Raw genomic sequence first — 19989 nt, forward strand, 5'->3', positions numbered from 1 at the left:
CCATTTTCGGTAATTATGCAATTGTATAATCAAGGTGTACTCAGTTATAGCTTAAAACTGCAAGACTAAATGCCCTTTTGATAAAGTTTATTAGCTGGAATAATATTTTATTAAATTCTCATAAAATTGAGAATTACTAGCCATTATTTTTTCAAAGTAAGCTAAAGTATAACAACAATTTGGTTTTCAATGGTGTCAAGTATGTTCATGTTTCAAGCTTTATGCCTGAATCACCCCACAAATTTTGTGCAGATAAATTCTGCAATGGCCATGCTTGATGTTAGACCAGGTGACTCTATTCCGAAAAGATTGATAAGACCAGGTACTCCATGAATGTCCTCTCCCTGCACAAATTAAAAAACAGATGGAACAAAGAAGCCATTGTTTAATTAAAATGTCGAAACTGAAACTACTCTCTCCATTCACAGTGGAACCTTCGAAGATTGTTCATTCATTGAACACAATGATCATATGCAACTATATATAGTCCAAAAGATGAGCAAAATTTTCAAATTACAGAAATGTTATTGTTTTATTCCATCTTATTAGAAACATATTAGTAAAGTGAGTTTATCTAGACAGAATCTATTATGGACGTTATCTGAGTGACCTGAAATACTTTTCACGGAAACATGTGACATCCTTAATTAGCTTGTGCATTTACAGTCAATAATGTCACATTTTCATTCCCCTGATCGAAAGTCATCACTATAACATGTTGCCTCCTGCAACACTGCAATGCTAATTTATCCAAATCCATTCCTGTGAAGTTAACGTGAAGGAAAAAGATGGATCTAGAACACCAACCAATGCTTATTATCTATCTATTTGCAATAAAGATCAACAAACTAGTAGTTTCTAGCCGAAGCATATTTTACCATGTAATCAGAACCTTGTAGTTTACAAAACAAAAATCAGTAAGAGAAAAGTGCATGGTGTGATTGCAAGGTAATCATGGAAAGATAAACAAAATCTATGGCGTGCGTACTAGCCAATGACATAAAAAGATAAACAAATTATATGATGCATAAAACATAGTTGTAGAACACCAATGCCGATACTTTTCATTTATGATAAAAATGTAGCAAATGAAGTTTAGCATCTAAATATGTAACATATGGTGGCATATAGACCATTCAGTAAAAATAAGAGAACTGCTACATAAATATTATCCATGAAACACAGCACTGAATCTAACATCATGGACAATACTGCTTCTAATCAAGTATGCGAAATTGTCAGCATAAAGGTTGAGGAATAAGAGAGTGTGAGAAAAAACCTGTATAACAAAATCAGCAGGTAGCTGTGAGGGTCCTGAAAGTTTAGGTCTGATCCCTGAATATCCAGGTTCCAGGGAACCGTCCTTCAGATTTGGGTAGTACTTTCTTATCTCTGGATAAAATCGTTCAGCATGATTTGGATTCACCGAATAATCAAACCTAGGATTCATTGTTCTTTAGTCAGTTCTGTGAACTCAATACACATTTCTTTTATCAAAGGCATACATGGAAAACACACCATGAAAGAAAAGGGAGAATATGAACAAAAATTTTACAGCAGCAAATTCTTATTTACTATTAAGTTAGCTGTTTATATCTTTTGCTTAAGATCATATGCAGCTGTAAAATAGTTCCAGTGAGAGCAAAATTTATGTATATCGACTTAAAATTTAGGATTAATCTTAAGTATATAGAAAAAAATGAAAGGAGACAATACAATGGGGCATCCAAAAACTATACACATGATCTAGATACAGACACAAACCAGTAAATACAGAATAAATCCAAGCCGTAGTTCCATCAATAGGATCAGAATTAACAGATAATGCCTATTCTGAGTAGAGTGCAGAATCTACCTTCCCCATGCTAAGAAACTGTTAGAAACTAAAACATGATTTCATTATGCTTGCAACTAGCTCATGACCATGACTTGTTCGTTACTTCAAGCATGCAGTAGAGTGTTCAAGTACTTGGTACAATGTAATCGCAATAATGGTAGGGTGAAAAATGCTCCAGGTGAGCATGTTTATCAAAGTACTAATCAGAAATAATAATTATAGATTATGGAATTGAACTATTTCAGAAACAAACAGATGTTGCTATGGATCATACGAAGTAGGAAATAGAACATGCAACAGAAGCAGATACTAAAACATAAACAAAAACCATGCAAATGAAGGGAAATACTTATTCTGAAAGCTTGAGATATCATCAACACTGTCAATCCACTCAACATTTGGGCCAAACTTGACCTGACCATTCAAGTCTATAGTAACATGCACTCCAATGCCACCATCCTCTGGTATAGGATATATCAAATGTCTAAAAGGAGAGGCTTTAGTATTAGATAATGTAAAGTAGCAACCCCGGGCATAGTAAGAAGGAGGAACCACTCCACTTTTTAGGCCACTAAATCTTTTTGCAAGGGCAGGGGCACTTAGGCCAGTAGAGTTCACAATGAGTTTAGAACTTAGTAGTAGTTCTGGATGCAAAATAGATGTCCCTTTCCATTCTTTAAGACGCTCAGTTTCTGTCACATGAACACAAATATCATTTCCTTCTACATGGCCACCAATGACTGTTGAATTGTACGTGAAGGTTGCTCCATGATTTTCAGCTTCCCCCTGGACGAGCATGAGGATTCATATTCCTGTGAATATATCGTTCTAACTCAAAATAAAGGCAATGCGTAATTGTCAAAAACTGATTGTAAAATAGAAGATTCACAATGAATTTGTAAAATTGATTGTAAAAGAAGCTAGAAATGCATACCACTAAAGAAAGCATTAATGAATGAGAATCAACAATCCCAGTGACAGGTGATAGTATTGCTTTCATGCATTGCAATTCAGGCTCCATTTTCATGGCATCAACACCATCCACCATCTTCAAACCATCAACCCCATTTTGAATCCCACGATTTAAAATATCACATAACTTTGGAATCTCAGAAGATCGAGTAGCCACTATAAGCTTACCAATTTGTTTATGTGGAATATCATGCTTGGAGCAATACTCATACAACATTTCTCTTCCCCTTTTACAAAAAATTGCCTACAAAAAACAGACTGAATTATGGTCTACGCGAAAGGGGGAAAAACAGACTGAAAACGAGTCAGCAAACAAAAAATCACTAGTATATTACATGAATGTAATGATACGTTTTAGCATTATGTACATTTTTTTCATCAACAAAAAGGAATTAAATAAATAATACAGCACACTTGGAGTATCCTAACCCTTGTACAAAACTTGCAAAAACAAGTACATGCTAGTAGAGTATATTCAAAGATAGAACTCTAGATACAATACAAAAGCTCATAGTACAAATTACATCAAAACCCATCACATGAAGAAAGGGCTCATTATCAACTAAAAAATCAGGATACCCCTCAATTTGGACCAAAAAAACCACAACAAAGAAAAGAGAAAGATTAGTTATAAGGGTATGTGTGACCCTTAGATGTTATCCATAACTATAAAACAACTTTGAATTCCTACTTTTGATGTGTAAAGGTCAGCCCAAGTAGAGACTGGGTAAGTTCTTCACCAAGTTAGCCCCTTGCTAATATATTCTACAACTTTATCCATGAGTACCTTGCTTCAGTGTAAAAGTTCCTTACCTGCAAAACAAAGTAGAGGTTTTTCAAAAGCTAACCAAACCTAAGTTCCCATTTCACATCATCCTCCTCTAGCCAACTTTGTTACTACCCTACTGATCTTATACAGATAAGGGGACAAAGATACCATTCAGGGTATGAAAAGTATGCCTTTTTGAATTTATGCGCTAACCATGTCCAAGCTTTAATTTGTGCTAGACAAAATATTTCTTCTGCATCCCCAGTAGCATTCTTAAAGATAATTCTATTTTTCATATTACAAAGATCCCAAATGGTTGCTATCCACATACACTTCCAAAAGATATTACCTTTAGCACTAAGCTCTAAACTACTAAACTGTTGGAAGTGATTTGCTGCTTGACAATGTTGTACTAAACTTGTATTACACATTCCATATTGTAGTTGCCACCTTACAAGTAAAAAATAGATGACACACGGTTTCATCCATCTCAACACACATTACACATACATCGTTGCCTACTAGCACCCCTTATTATTCAAGTTTCTCCATTGGATTCCAAAATTTCTCCCCACAAACCCTTATATACTGTAGCCAACCCCCATTTCCACTTGGCTAGCCTAATGTCCTTAATACCCAACCCTCCTTGTTCCTTAGGTTTGCTTATATTCCATGCTCTCTTCCTACCTGTTGCCTTCCAACCCCATAGGAAGTCTCTTTGTGGCATTATATATATTATTTTCACTTTGTATGGCAAAAAGAATAGATATGAAGGCCTAAACCAAGGTAACCAACGCACTGCAAACAGTTCATTTTTTGTTAATAGAAGTGAGGTTAGAATATAAATCGTGTTTGCCGCTACTACCTTATAACATCAACTTTATTCAGTAAAACTAGAGCATAATGATTCATCATATGATTTTACTTTAACCCAAGTATCGAAATGTTTAATTAATGCATTCAATAGAAGTTCAAATGCAGAAATGTCATCTCTTAATCCATTGCCTCCCAATTGATCAACTCAAATGATCAAGCCTTGTAGGTCAATGAATGACTCCATCATTTGAGTCTCCAATACCCAATATTCTCTTTTCACCAACTAACACATAACACAAAGATTTCAGTCCCTCCGTCAAGATTTCTGGGGTTAGTGTGGCCACAATAAAAACATATATCGACCGTATTTGTCAGCAATTTTAACGAAATCGAACCACAGCAAAGCAAAAAATGGCAGCTATATTTTGTGGGTATATAAAAATGACAACTTTGATTACAAGGGAGATACCCACCTTGAAAGAATTTGCAGGGTAATAGATTCCAGCATGAATAACTTCACTGCTTCGGGAACTGGTCCCGGTTCCAAAGGTGGGGGCTGATTCTACGACCAACACTTCCCTGCCCTTAAGTGCTAGGGCTCTTGCCACTGCTATGCCAACAACTCCAGCCCCTATCACTACGCACTCCACTCTCTCCTTTGGAACACTGTACGAGGTTGACCTGTTGTCATTACTTTGGGGCTTGCTGCTCATGCTTCTCACCCAATTGCCAAATAAGTGTTTCTTCCATTTCATATGGACATCACCATTTCTTCTTGATGCTGATATGCATCCTTCAAACCTTTGAACTGTTTGTTTCAGCATTTTTCCAGCTTAGGCTGTTTCAATTCTCACCTTGTTTCTTTGTTTGTCTGGTTGCAAAGAGAGAAAGATAAGAACAAGACGAAATCATGGGCTAATTCACCATTAACAAAGGTACTTTCTTCCTGCAGCTCAGAAACAATTTTGAAAGTGTGATATACGTAATTTCGTTCAAATGATGAAAGAATATTTCTGAGATTTTAAAAATTGTTGGAGGTGTAGAGGAAATCCAAAAAGAAAGCACCTTACCAAAGTAGATTTTGGAAAGAGTATCATCGAGAAAGGATCCGTGTTTAAAGATTGTATGTATTATGTATAATCATTATAAGAAAATTGTATAGTAAATATTATACACAGGTATTTGATAAGATAATAAGATGAAATAAATTACTATTTCTTTGCCTTCAAATTTTAAGATAAATAAATAATATTTTTTTATTAATATTATATTATTTTAGAGGTTTTACTGACTAATGATGTTATAACACTGTTTGAGACCAAGAAATTTCATTATTAGAGGAATATTATTAAATTTCAATATGTAAATTTAATTTAGATTTGTCTTATTTTTCTAAAATCAATATGTTGACTCACATATGGAAAATAAAAAACTATTTTATTGATATTAATCATGCTAAAAAAACATAATAATGGAGAATTATGTTTTAATTACTTTTTAAAACTTTTTGTAAATATCATTTATTGAAAAATACTTAAACAATAATTTTAGGGTTAAGTATGTTTTTAGTCCCTGAACTTTGACCTAAAATTGGAATTTGTCCCTATTTAAAATTTCAATAAATTTTGGTCTCTAAACTTTAAAAATGAATTAATATAATCCTTTTAACACAATTACGTTAACTTTTGTTGAAGTGTCGAGCATATTTCTCAGTAGATATTGAACCAAGAATGTGTCAAACAGTGTAAAAAACTTTAATACTAATATGAAAAGTGTTCGACACGTCAAAAAAAGTTAACATAATTGGGTCAAAAGGACTATATTCATTTATTTTTAAAGTTTAGGGACCAAAATGTATCGAAGTTTCAAACAGGGACGAAATCCAATTTTGAGTCAAAGTTTGAGGACTAAAAACATACTTAACCCATAATTTTATATGATGAACAATTCTTTAATGACTTTCTATCTTATATTTTCTTTTTTTTTATGGTGGATTTTTAACTTAACTTATTTTCTTGTATAGAACATTTTAAAAACTTATTATTAGAATAATTATTCTTCTTAATTTAATGTAGATAATAATAATGATATACAATATATTTTTATATTAATTCATCTAATGATGTTTATTATGTCTAGTTTTCAATCAACAATTTAAGTCTCATTAAACTAATAAATATTTTGAGTATTGTTTGACCTCATAATCGCCTTTAGTTAATATCTTGAGTATTGTATAGGTATTAACTTCTTTTGACTAATCTCTTTAAATATTGGTTTAATTAATCGTAAGGTACCCAGTTTGGTACTAGTATGTCAAATTGGTACCCGCTTTTAAAAAAGTGTCAATTGCATCCTAACTTTTGAAAATTGCTTCAATTAGGTCCCTTTCTGACAAAGTTGACTAACATCGTTAGTCAACGTGCCACATGTCAATCTGTGGTTTTTTTGATTTTTTTTTTAAAAAAAATTAATTTTTTTTTAATTTTAAAATTTTTAAAATTTTTTTTTTAAAAAAAATTAAAAATGCCACATGTCAAGTCCCTGTGTGTGACACGTGGCATTGTCAGTGTCACGTGCCATTGTAATGCCACATGTCAGTGTCACTATTAGATGTCATTGTGTTGATTTCGATTTAGTCCCCACATATGTCTTTTTGTTTCAATTTAGTACCTAAGTATGTGTATCTGATTCAATTTTGTCCCAATTTTTTTTTAATAATTAAAATATTTTTGTAATCCATTTTTTATAAGATTAAAAATAATTAAGTATAAATATTTTTACAAAATTAAGTACTAATATTTATAATATTTCTCTCAATTTCAGACCAAATTTATTATTTATATGAATGTTATGCTATTTTTTTTTATTAAAAATGACTTAATAAAATGACTTTTATCACTAAATTTTAATATAAATATCAAATACTTAATTTTTTTAAAACTTTTATACTTAATTACTTTTAATTTTATTAAAAAATATTTTAATTATTAAAAATTATTAGGTCAAAATTGAATCAAATACGCATAAGTAGGTACTAAATTGAAACGAAAAAACATAAATGGGGACTAAATCGAAATCATCACAATGGCATCTGATAGTGACACTGACACGTGGCATTACAATGCCACGTGGCACTGACAATGCCACGTGTCACACACAGGGACTTGACACGTGGTATTTTTATTTTTTTTTAAAAAAAATTTTAAAAAAAATTAAAAAATTAAAAAAAAATTAAATTTTTTTTTAAAAAAAATCAAAAAAACCACAGATTGACACGTGGCACGTTGACTAACGGCGTTAGTCAACTCTGTTTGAAAGGGACCTAATTGAAGCAATTTTCAAAAGTTGGGATGCAATTGACACTTTTTTAAAAGCGGGTACCAATTTGACACACTAGTACCAAACTGGGTACCTTACGATTAATTAAACCTTAAATATTCTTTCCATAACAAGTCTTTCCCACTTTAGTCCATGTAACATGAAACCCTTTTCATGTTGTAGTTAAGGCTTCCTTTTGATCCTTATATTGAAGATGAAATTCATTCACTGTGAAGATTCCAAAAAGCTCGTCCTATGCGAGCATATTGAGATAACATGCCTTAGTGATGGTTGTTGTCTTGGGATCCAAAACCTTCAACATGTTGTTAAGCAACTTTAGGTTAATGTTCGGAAAAACATATCTTCAATTAAGAACATTACTGTCTTTATCCAGGAACACAAGAATATAACGTGTAAACCTCGAAGTCGAAGAAAAACCACGACCGCCAAAGAATAATATTATGTGAAAATTTGTACAATACATAAACTACCCTCTCATGCCCTTTGACCCCAAGTACACACATACTCTCCAAAGCAAGAATTAAACCCAAATCTCACAACACTTTAGTACAAGAGTATAAGAAAAGTCAAATACAAACTTAAAGTGTTTAACTAGGACAAGGAACACCATGAACTTAGAGCTCATTATATAACCACTAACATCCACTCCCTAACTTATCCTAGACGATGTGAGACTTTTCAAGACATTATTTTCATCAGCCCAACATTCTCCACCCTAATTAAAATAAACACATCTTCATTGCCTATACCAGCAATCATACTCCATCATAAAGAGTATCACTTGGAATCCAATCGTTTCGAGAATTTTTACTTAAAATCAAACCATCCTAATAATTTCCACTTGGAATCAAACCATCCCAAGAATTTTTACTTGAAATCAAACCATCCAATAATTTTCACTTGGAATCAAACCATCCTAAGAATTTTCATGTACCCTGCATCAATGTTAACCTATACTTGTATATAATCACCACTCAGCTTGTAACATCTCGTCCAGATATTACGAATTTAAATAAAATAAACTAGAAATAATATTAAACATTATTTATTATAATTCGATTTTCCAAAAATGCGGGAAATTTAAAACTTTATTTCATCGTAAAATAATCTTAAATCGATGCTTATAAAATCCAAATAAAATATTTTACAATTTATTCAAAACACAATAAAAACTTTGGTAAACTTTTCTCCCAAACTAGCCACGCTTTGGCTCTATGCCTCACCAGATCCACCTACAACATCATCTGCTCATGTGTAACGCAATACACGATCATCGCCAAACACAAGCAGATAGGGTGAGCTACAATATAAAACACACATATATAATTCAAATATATAAGCACATCCACACATCAAAGGATTTCTATCCTTTGATTTAATACCACATGGCCACCACCATGTCATCCATGATCTATATCTTTAGGTGAATACCTCAAGATGTCTTACTGCCCCATCTACAAGCCACAACTTGTAGAACACATGTGGAAAACCTGCTACGGACCATACTTTGTAACACCAGGTGGAGTTCCCAATACGAACATAGTTTGTAACGTCCCAAGACTACCAAACTCGTCAGCCACAACTCGCATACTCACACCGGTAACACTCGCCAACCCGAGCCACAACTCAAGAGTTCCTCGTGTTCATCCGCCATCCCGAGCCATAACTCAAGAGATGTCATTCTGAGCCACAACTTAAGGAATGCCACGTGTTTAACCTTATCCCGAGCCACAACCCAAGGGATACGTTTCGAGCCACAACTCAAGGAACATCCAGCAATCCGACCTTTAAGTATCACCAAAATCTTGTAGATCACGCACATCAAAAGCAAACAGTCACTCTACCTCTGCATTATCGCTTGGCGTTGCTCTTGAGCCGCCAAGCGAAATACGCTTCCAGACCGCCTAGCGGTGGACATGTGCCGCTAGGCGCCAAGCGCCTTTGTTGCCACTATCTGCAAGTATCTCCTGGCGGGACGAACCTCACCGCCAGGCGCCATGCGTTCCAGGTTTCCTCTGATTTTGTAACTATTGCCTATCGATCATACCCTACCGCTAGGCGCTACACCAATACTCACGCAATACTAGTTTTTAAGCACACTAAACAAATTGCATCCCCCAAATTTGGGCATCCAAACTCACAGTAATATCTACCAAGTTAATTGCCTCAATTCTCAAGGGTTTAGCTTCCCTCCAATTGTCCTATTCCTTTTTAGATTCACCAATTCCAGGATCTCAATAGGATAGTATTCCAAGATGTTCCAACTCTCATTATTAATAGCAATGTTCTCAATTAAGTTGCAAGTCTTAGTAGTTTACTCAACTGCAATCAATACTCCCAAATAACTTTCCTATCATTTTAGTGATATCACTAATCCTTAGCATCAAAATTTACTCCCACTTTCAATTGGTTACTTACAAAAGAGTCTCCAAAATTTCCATCTTATTCTGTCACAGACACATGTCTAACCAAAGTGTCATTAACTTAACCCGCAATGTCTACATCATAATAATTCTTCCAACTTACACATAAACCTCAATTTAATACTATCTAAAGGATATGCATAATAATTCTTCCCCACTTCCATTTCCTTCATAATCAAGTTCTCAAATCGACCAAAAACACCATGTCTTCACAGCCACGCAGATCCCGTTATTTTTGCGCTGGCGCCTGGCAGCCCAACTCGTACTACCATGCGGTGCATGCCATTCTAGAAATTCCAAAATTTCCAGCACCTACAAAGCCCCTCCCAAAGGTTCCCCAATGCATTTCCCTGCCTATCTTCGTCGTTCCGCAAGTGATCATAATAACATTGGTACCATTATTCAACTTAAAATATATCCAGCAACAATTGCAACACCAATCAACAACAATTATACTCAATTCATCAAAAACCCTCAATCTTCCAACCCTAAAAGATGTTCATGGCATTTTCATCAAATTAACTTCCAATCTCAACCAAATTCAATAATATATGACGTCCGATAATCACTCAACATATATAGCTCCTAGGTTTCTCAATCAGAATCAACCTAGACAACCCAAAACACCAAAATCAAGTCAATTTGACTCGCGTCGCCTGACGAGTGTTCATCAGCGTTATGCCGTTCATTCAAAAACCCAGAAACTAGGTGAAAAGGGATGTGTCGCCTGGCGGCACGTTGCTTGCTGCTAGGTGGTTCCTCGCAGCCAGGCGATTCCTCGAAAGAACCTAGAAATGCAGTGAAATTCGTATGAGTCGCCTGGCGGGGGCCGTATGAAGGCCTGCCAGGCGCTTTCTGGAAATTTTCCAGAAACATGTCATTATGCCGTTTAGGCTGAAAAACATCCAATTTTTACATACAACATGCAAGCATAGCACCTGGATTCCTTGCTCCAAAAGTGCGCAAATCTTCATGTTTCATGATAATTTCTATAATTCTATTAGGATTATATTATCACTCATCATGATCCAACATATTATTAAACTAATAATCAATTAAATAACACATAACACATAAATGGCATACATAGGACTTGAACCCAAGTTCTCAAGTCCACTCACATAATCAAGTACTCTTAACCATTTGAACTAGTACTTTTCCATGTCACAACAATCAAAATTTAATTCCATAAAGGCTCCCACTACCCGCATTTATTTATTATTTATTTAATTAATTAAATTTCGCGGATCTTACACACCTTGCATAAATATTAGCCAATGTCCGTGCATAAATATCATACACCCTACATCAATGCTAACCAATGCCCATGCATAATCCTTATGCATCTTGCATCAATATTTGCCAATGCTCATGTATAAAATTAACGTTAGAAAAATTCATCCTAACACTCACAATCTTCTCAACTAGATGTCACCACGTGTCACGATCCTCTACTTTTAAATTTGACCAATCAGTAGATGTCAATGCCACAATCCTTCACTCGCAGATTTGACCAACCAAGAATTGTCACGTCATCATATCTTCCTCAAACATATATGAAAAACACAACCAACGGACATTAAAACAGTTTTGTTCATGTCCACTGCAAAGCATCACCAAAACTGCAAGCGCACTCCATGCAAGCTTAGATCCACAAGTGAGTCACACGAGCACCAACAACGACCTCCTCCGCAGATTTAGGAGCATCTCACCACACGTGAACTATATTATAGATTAATGCGACTCACAATCCTTGCACCTCCACGAACCCAGTTGTAGGTTTACTACATCAACACGACGGAGACAATGATCCTTGCCTCAAATTTCTCATTGCAATTTCAACAAAAAATGATGATTCTCTAACAATAAGGAATTAATCTTTTCTGATATGGAAGATCAAACTAAGTTGCAACCACAGAGCATACTAAGAAAAAATTCTACCAAACCATAACTCTAATACACTTGTTGGGAAAAATGCATATTCAATTAAGAACATTACCGTCTTTGCCCCCAAGAATCACCTTATTAATAGAGAAATAAACGTAAGTACACCCAGACTCTCGAAAGCAAGAATTAAACCCAAATCTCACAATACTCTACTACAAGAGTATAAGAAAAGTAAAAAACAAGCTTAAAATGTATTTGACTAGGGTAAGGAACACCATGGACTTAGAGCTTATTATATAGTCATTAACACCCACTCCCTAACTTGTATTAGGCGATGTGAGACTTTTCAAGACGTATTATTTTCATCAACCCAACATTAAACATCTTTAGGTTAACTTGGTCTCCAAAACCTTCATCATGTGCCACTAGTATGTAACGAACAAACCCACCTCCCACCAACTTGATGGCCCATCAACATTTGATGACAGAGGGGGGGGGGGGGGGGTTGGGGGCGCGAAGTGATTTTGAATTCATGTATAAGAAACTTTCTCAAATTGGTCTCCAAAACCTTCATCATGTGCCACTAGTAACGAACAAACCCACCTCCCACCAACCTGATGGCCCATCAACATTTGATGACAAAAGAGGGGGAGGGGACGGGGGGAGTGATTTTGAATTCATGTATAAGAAACTTTTTCAAAATTACTAGCATTTTCATAATGTACATTCGTCTTACAAATCATCTTATGTTCATCCTAATATTTTCTTATACTTTAACATTTGCTAGAATAACGTCAAAATGATGCATTCTTCTTATCAATATACCTATTGTGGCTAATCTAAAACTTATAGTATTTCTCACCATAAAAAGGAGGAAATTGTTAATACTCAAATGGTTGAATACTTGTCTAGAATCGCTAGACTATCTCTAAGTGGAGCTTTGACGTTAAATATACAAACAAGTAATTAAATAAACTTTTGTTTTCTCTACGAATCTCCTGATATATGTTCTATGTCAGAACTTTCTAATGGTTCACACAATGAGTTAGACGATTTATCAATCCATTACACTTAATGATAAACAAATCATATGGTTATGTCACAATCACAAATGAATTTTAAACGTAAATAAGATATATTTTGTAAGATTCAAGTTGTTTGATATTAACGTGAAAATCATAATAAGAATTGAGTGCAGTAACTTTATTAATAATATGTGATTTCAGCAACATTCAAAAAACATTTTTTAAGGAATCAACTATTACACTACCACGTGTCATGATTGTAAGCTGCCACGTGGCACACGTGGCAGTTTTTAAATTTTTTGAAAAAAAAAATTAAAAAAAAAAATTAAAAAAAAAAAAATTTCATGGCTTGACACGTGTCCTGTACGGACACGATGTTAATTCCAACTTAACGGAGATGACCAAATTGAATCTCTTTAGAAAATTGGGTACCAAATTGAACATTCCTAAAGTTCGGGTACCAAATTGAACTTTCCGAAAAAGTTTGGGTACCAAATGTGTATTTATACCAATTATAAAACACACATGTCTAAATAGGGATGACAATGGGAAGGGCGGGGAAGGGTTTTGCTATCCCATACCCATCCCCGCAGAAAAAATTCATCCTCATCCCCATACCAAAATCCAATCGGTATCGAACTTTTGTCCCATCTTCATCCCCATCGGGTAACAGATATAATCTCGTACCCATACTCATACCCGTTTTCTTATACTTCAATATTAATTTTAATTAATTTTTATAAAACAATAAAAAATTACGTAAAAGAAAACATAATATTATCAAATATTCAATATTAGGAGGATGATGGTTTGTTCGATATCAAATACTTTAAAATAAATTATAATTGTTTACATTTTAGATTAGAATACCAAATAAAATTTTATGAGAACTAAAATATTTATTAAATTTGCAAATATTAATGAAACCTAGTTGATAAAATTTATTTTTTTTAAAAAGAATATAAAAGGAAAACAAATATTCAAATTAAAATACATTTTAAATCTTTGTTTACTTCAATTTTTAAAATTCTAATAAATTTCTTTTTTATACACTAATAAGTTATAATACATCACTTGATCAAAATGATGCAAATAACAAATAATAAACACAATAATAAAATTTTGACATAGATCTTGTATCTTTTGAACTCCAATATATGTTGGATGGTGATAAAAAAATATTCATGACAATTACATTAAATTTTTATTTTAATAAATAAAATTTATTTATTTATAGTGAAAAAAATTACAGTATGATTGATAATAAGTTAGAAAATAAAAAAATAATTAGATAAAATATATCGAAATAGTATTCTACATTATGAAAATAAACAACAAATAAAAATATAAAAAAATTAATAAATGTGTGTCTTAAAAACAATTTGAGAGACTAGTGAAAGAAATCGCACAAAGAAAAACAAATGTATAATTAAAGATATGATAAGATGAAAAATACCTTAGAGATCTAAGAAAGTTTTTCAAATATTAATATATATACTCAATGGTTGAGAAATAACAAAAATTGTTTTAGCGAAATAAAAGAGTTCTTCAAATGAAACAAAAATAAATAATAGTAACTAAATAATTTTTTTTATTACTAGTAAATGAAACGTTTATGCTATTAAACGATTAAATTGAGAGTATTAAACATTCTCATGTTAAAGGAAAATATGTAATAAATAAAAATATTAAAAATAATAGAAATACTCAAATGTGAGACATAATTTTTTTTTAATTGGCATACATCATTTTAACATAATTATGATAAGATGAAAAATATATTCGAGATGTGAATGAATTTCATGATAAACCAAATAATTAATTAGAAGAAATAAAAAATAGAGTATATATATATATATATATTGTTACTTAATTAATTAATATTTTAATAATTTAAATAGAAAAGGAGATGTGGCGGGGACAGATATTATGGCGGGGATATATACCCATCCCCATACCCAATTGAAAAAGTCGGGGATTCTCCATACCCATACCCATACCCAGTCAATGCGGGGATTCCCCGTCCGTCAAAACGGGGACGAGTTCGAACAATACCCACGGGAACAAGTTTATTTGCCATCTCTATGTCCAAATAGAATCAATGAAAATATTTTGTCCATTATTCTTCCATGTTTCTATATTTATAAATGCTCAATGAAGAAGCTCAACCTTCTTGTTCTATACAAGGACACCATGCAAGAAACTTATAATCAAGGAATATCTAAGAGAAAAGTCAAATGTTATGTTACCAAGAGTGAAAAGATAGTATCTTCGAAGATTGCAAAACATCATTCATCTCTTTTAAAGCTAATATAATGGACAAGCTTTTTAAACTATCATCACAATGAGAAATCCAACGCTTACAAGTTTACAATTCTTTTTCTTAAGCTTATGTAATATTTTCTTTAGTGGGAGAGCGTGAAGCTTTTGTATTTTTCAATTTGTGAAGTTATCCACTTATGAAAAAATCTTTGTTTCAATTTGAGAGTTAATCTTCCCTTAATCTATATTATCTGGATTGTAGTCATGAGTGACAACTAAAAATATTAGAGTTCTCAATTTCGGTGGGATATTGAAATGGATAACTAAAAATGGTTTATGTACTTTTCATGTAATCAAAACTTTAATTAATGAAACATCTTAAATGTGACTTGAGAGAAAATTAGATGTAGCACAAGAATTGTCGGTGAAACAATATAAATCTACTCTATGTCCTTATTGTGTTATTATCTTTAGTTACCTTAGACTATTTACAAATTCTTACTATTCTATTCAAATTCTCATTCTAAAATCTATCTACAAATTTGTTTCTGTAGAGAACAAATAAGATAAGTTAGGCACAAGCGTCACCTTACCCATGTAATCCGCTATCTCCTCAGTTGGCCTCTTCCCGGTTGGTACATGTCTGCTTGGACCTAGGAGGGGTTACCTGCAGAAGGGACTCCGAAGCTCAAGTGAGTCAAAGCTCTCAAAAAGTCAAATCAGGTGATTAATGGAGTAATGAATGCGTATCTTTAATTACTGGGGTTCATGTGTATTTATAGAGTATTAATTATGTCTGGTTATGCCATGGGCCAGGCCTTAGCTTGGGCCCTAGTTTGGGCTGTAAGTGGGCCTGGCCCTAACCCAGACCCTTAGATTGATTACTGTGGGCTCATTGAACATAAGGGGGGGGGGGTTGCTAAGCGTATTAAGGTAGTCGACCTAAACCGACTACTTCCCTTGATGGTTTATGTTGCTCATATGCTGTCTTAGGCAATTTATTCCTCTGGATGTTTATGTTATTGGTTCAGGCCGGCTAGGCTTAGATCAGCCCAACCTAGGCCGGTTACTTGAATGTTTTGGTGTATAGGTATGGTGATCATTTTATTATTATCGAAAATGATATTCGAACATAAAATTCGAACTCAATTTTGACATGGGTGACGTGGCACCCTTTTTTTCTTTTATTTTTACTTTTTTTAAATCAAACAGAACCCATGGTCACGTGCGCGGAGGTTATGTGCTGTAAACAGACGCGGAGAGAGAAAGTAACACAAAATGCAAAATTTGGTAGTTTTGGTGAGAGAGAGAGAGAGAAAGGCGATCGGAAGTGGATGCAGGGTGGAGCTTGTGTGAGATAGAAAGTCAGAGTAGAGGCAGAGGAAGGCGTTGCCGGAGAACAGGTGTCTGACCAGAACTCATCGACGACGTAGTATTCAGGGTTAGTGCTATTTTCAGAAGACGGCCACTAGGGCTTCCACAAATCGAAGACTTCCGGCACACAACAACGAGCACGGTGGGTAGAAACTTTTCTCTGGCCTTAATGCATTTGTTAATCGTTGATTTTTTAATAACCGCTTATATGGCAGAAACTGTGCGATTTGAATTCCGTTTTACTTATTTGTAGGGTTTCCCAATCATGGAATCATGTATTGAGGTTTTGGTTGAGTAAAGTGAAATTTCCATTTGGTTGTATTGCTGCTTTTGATTTTATCAGTGTACAAAACAGGGCAGTTTGGGTGTTGAAATAATTGATTGAGGTGGTCAAATAATTGTTCATTTAAGGTATATAATATTTGTGAAATTCGTAACATTATGATTTTTTACAGATATGTATTTTCGTCATTGCTGTAAAGTGAAGTTCATTGGTGCTTTGAACGAAAAGCTAACTGTGGCACAAAATGAGTATATTGCAAGCATCCCGTTTTGGTGGTTTCCGATGTTAAAGCAATCATTGAAGATAAGTAGAAACGTTTTATCCCAGTTATGTATTAAATGGGTTGAAAGAAGGGGTGGTTTTGATGTTGGTGGTGAAGTGGTGGACTTTAGTTTATTAGACGTTTGTTTAGGGTTAGGATTGAGGGTGGTCGGTGAAAAAATTGATTTAAATGAGGAAGTTGTGGAGAGTGAGACGTGAAATACTTTTGGGCGTCAAAGAGTTGATTTTAAGTTGATATATGATTTTTTGATGAAATTTGATGATGATGTTGGTGATGTTGAATTATTTTGCAAGTTATATGTTGTGTTAGGAATATCAGAGTTCTTGCTTGCAAATAAAAAGGGTTGTGTTTTCCCTGTTATTTTTAAACTTGTTGATGACATGGAAAATATTGGGAAATATAATTGGGGTACATTAGTGTATGAGTATTTGGTGTTTAGTTTGTGTAGTGCTTCGTTGGCGTTGCAGAACGAACCAAGTCGATTTGAGTTTTATGTGGTTGGATGTGCGTATTTGCTTGAGGTAAATTGATTTATTTTTTGTAATGTTGTATACATATGGTTTTTATTTTCCATAAATTGATTTTATTAATGATTTATGTTTTCAGTTATGGTCATTTGATCATTTGGTTGTTTACCAATCAAAGTTTAAGTGTAAGATGAACTTGTTCCCACGATTGTTGTATTGGATGAATGTAAGCGTGGGTGACAAGGTCATGAAGACTGCGTTTGATTACGACATGGTTTGGACGTGTTTAACTATATTAGTTATGTTTGAAATCTGTAAGTTTTTATTGAACTCAGACATGTGTTTTCTTGTGTAGGCTATTGTTGATGTGGCGGTGTCAAAGGAAGAACTTGATCATGCTATTGTAAGAGAAGCATTTGAACATTTTGGCATTGAATACAAAACCCAAGATTTGAAGGACAAGGAAGAGCTAGAGCGTTTGGTAGAACATCATGAAGCATAGATAGTTGATTTGGAACAATCTATGTCCGCATTGGATGAGTTGGTTGCAAATTGGAAGGGTCAACAGCCGAAGGATGAGGTCGGAGATGAAGTTGGTGATGATGTTTTCATTGATCCACGTGCATCTGTAATGAGTGATGAAAAAGATGATGGTGCACAACAAAGCAATATGTATGACCGTATGAAGGCCCGACCTAGGATGTGGTTCAAGAGTATTGCCACAAAAACACCATATTCTGTTTATGGAAAGAAGAAGTTGAAATCACTACAAATTGGTTGATTTTGTTAATTTGAAAACACCATTTTTATTTCATTTTGAGTTATTTAAGAATGTTTGTTATGGATTGATTTTACAGGACAAAGTATGTCCATGATTTTGTTATGTGTTTTTGTGTTTGAAAATGTATGTTGTAGGTTGTGATGTTATGCATTTATTTTGCGCAGCAGTAATATTTTTTTGTTTATTGTGGGTGGTAGAACCAAATTATATAACACAACACCCCACTTCGTTTCCCTTCACTCCCCATTTTGCTGTGAGATAAAAAATATGTAATAGAAGTCCTCAGTGAATGTAGTGGGGAATTATATTTTGGAGGCCATGAATTATGAACCATATCAAGTTGACTTTCAGCAGTTTGTTGTTGGCACGTATTTGTCATTCCTTAAGCACATTGGGGTTGTTCACTTGAACCAGAATATATAACAACACTCCCCAATTTGAGTACTTGTACTCCCCACTTGATAACGTAATTGATACTTTAAAGAACATTTTATTTCCTACATAAAATAAAAGTTGTTATTAAAACTGTTTTTCGTATTTTGGACTGGTCATAATTTAAAATAAAAAATTTAATTGCTTACCAAATTTTAGAAATTTTAGATGGTTATTAAACCTGGTACTGTGAACCAGAATATATAACACCACTCCCCATTTTGGAAACTTTTACTCCCCACTTTGTAACGTAATTGAAAGTTTAAAGAACATTTAATTTCCTTCCAAAATTAAAATGATATTAAAACTGTTATTCTAAATTTAAATTGATCATAATTAAAAATAAAAAATTTAATTGCTTAACAAAATTCAGAAAATTGAGATGGTTATTAAACCTGGTACGGTGAACCACAATATATAACACCACTCCCCATTTTGGAAACTTTTACTCCCCACTTTGTAACGTTGTTGAAAGTTTAAAGAACATTTAATTTCCTTCCAAAATTAAAATGATATTAAAATTGTTATTCTAAATTTAAATTGGTCATAATTTAAAATAAAAAACTTAATTGCTTACCAAAATTCAGAAATTTTAGATGGTTATTAAACCTGGTACGGTGAACCAGAATATATAACACCACTCCCCATTTTGGAAACTTTTACTCCCCACTTTGTAACGTTGTTGAAAGTTTACAGATCATTTTATTTCCTTCCAAAATTAAAATGATATTAAAACTGTTATTCTAAATTTAAATTGGTCATAATTAAAAATAAAATATTTAATTGCTTAACAAAATTCAGAAATTTTAGATGGTTATTAGACCTGGTACGGTGAACCAGAATATATAACACCACTCCCCATTTTGGAAACTTTTACTCCCCACTTTGTAATGTTGTTGAAAGTTTAAAGATCACTTTATTTCCTTCCAAAATTAAAATGATATTAAAACTGTTATTCTAAATTTAAATTGGTCATAATTTAAAATAAAAAATTTAATTGCTTACCAAAATTCAGAAATTTTAGATGGAAGACTGATGT

At 33.4% G+C, this 19989-nt stretch overlaps 1 protein-coding gene across 2 annotated transcripts; it reads right to left on the minus strand.

The window, feature by feature from the left end:
- Positions 1-44: 44 nt before the first annotated feature.
- LOC114181963 (FAD-dependent oxidoreductase family protein) lies at positions 45-5542 on the minus strand. Of its 2 annotated transcripts, none has more exons than XM_028068670.2 (6): positions 5465-5542; positions 4868-5265; positions 2772-3053; positions 2187-2623; positions 1280-1439; positions 45-344 (listed from the first exon to the last, which is right to left on the minus strand). In XM_028068670.2, exons 2-6 carry the CDS (start codon positions 5216-5218, stop codon positions 231-233), a joined length of 1344 nt encoding a protein of 447 aa, XP_027924471.1. In that variant the 5' UTR covers positions 5219-5265; positions 5465-5542; the 3' UTR covers positions 45-230. The 2 variants fall into 2 exon arrangements, with proteins under 2 accessions (XP_027924471.1, XP_027924470.1); XM_028068669.2 differs by having other exon boundaries at positions 4868-5340; positions 5465-5537.
- Between the last annotated feature and the right edge of the window lie 14447 nt (positions 5543-19989).

The sequence above is a fragment of the Vigna unguiculata genome, chromosome 4 (assembly GCF_037176805.1).
Source record: "Vigna unguiculata cultivar grain cowpea cultivar isolate G323 ecotype 2 chromosome 4, ASM3717680v1, whole genome shotgun sequence".
NCBI lineage: Eukaryota > Viridiplantae > Streptophyta > Magnoliopsida > Fabales > Fabaceae > Vigna > Vigna unguiculata.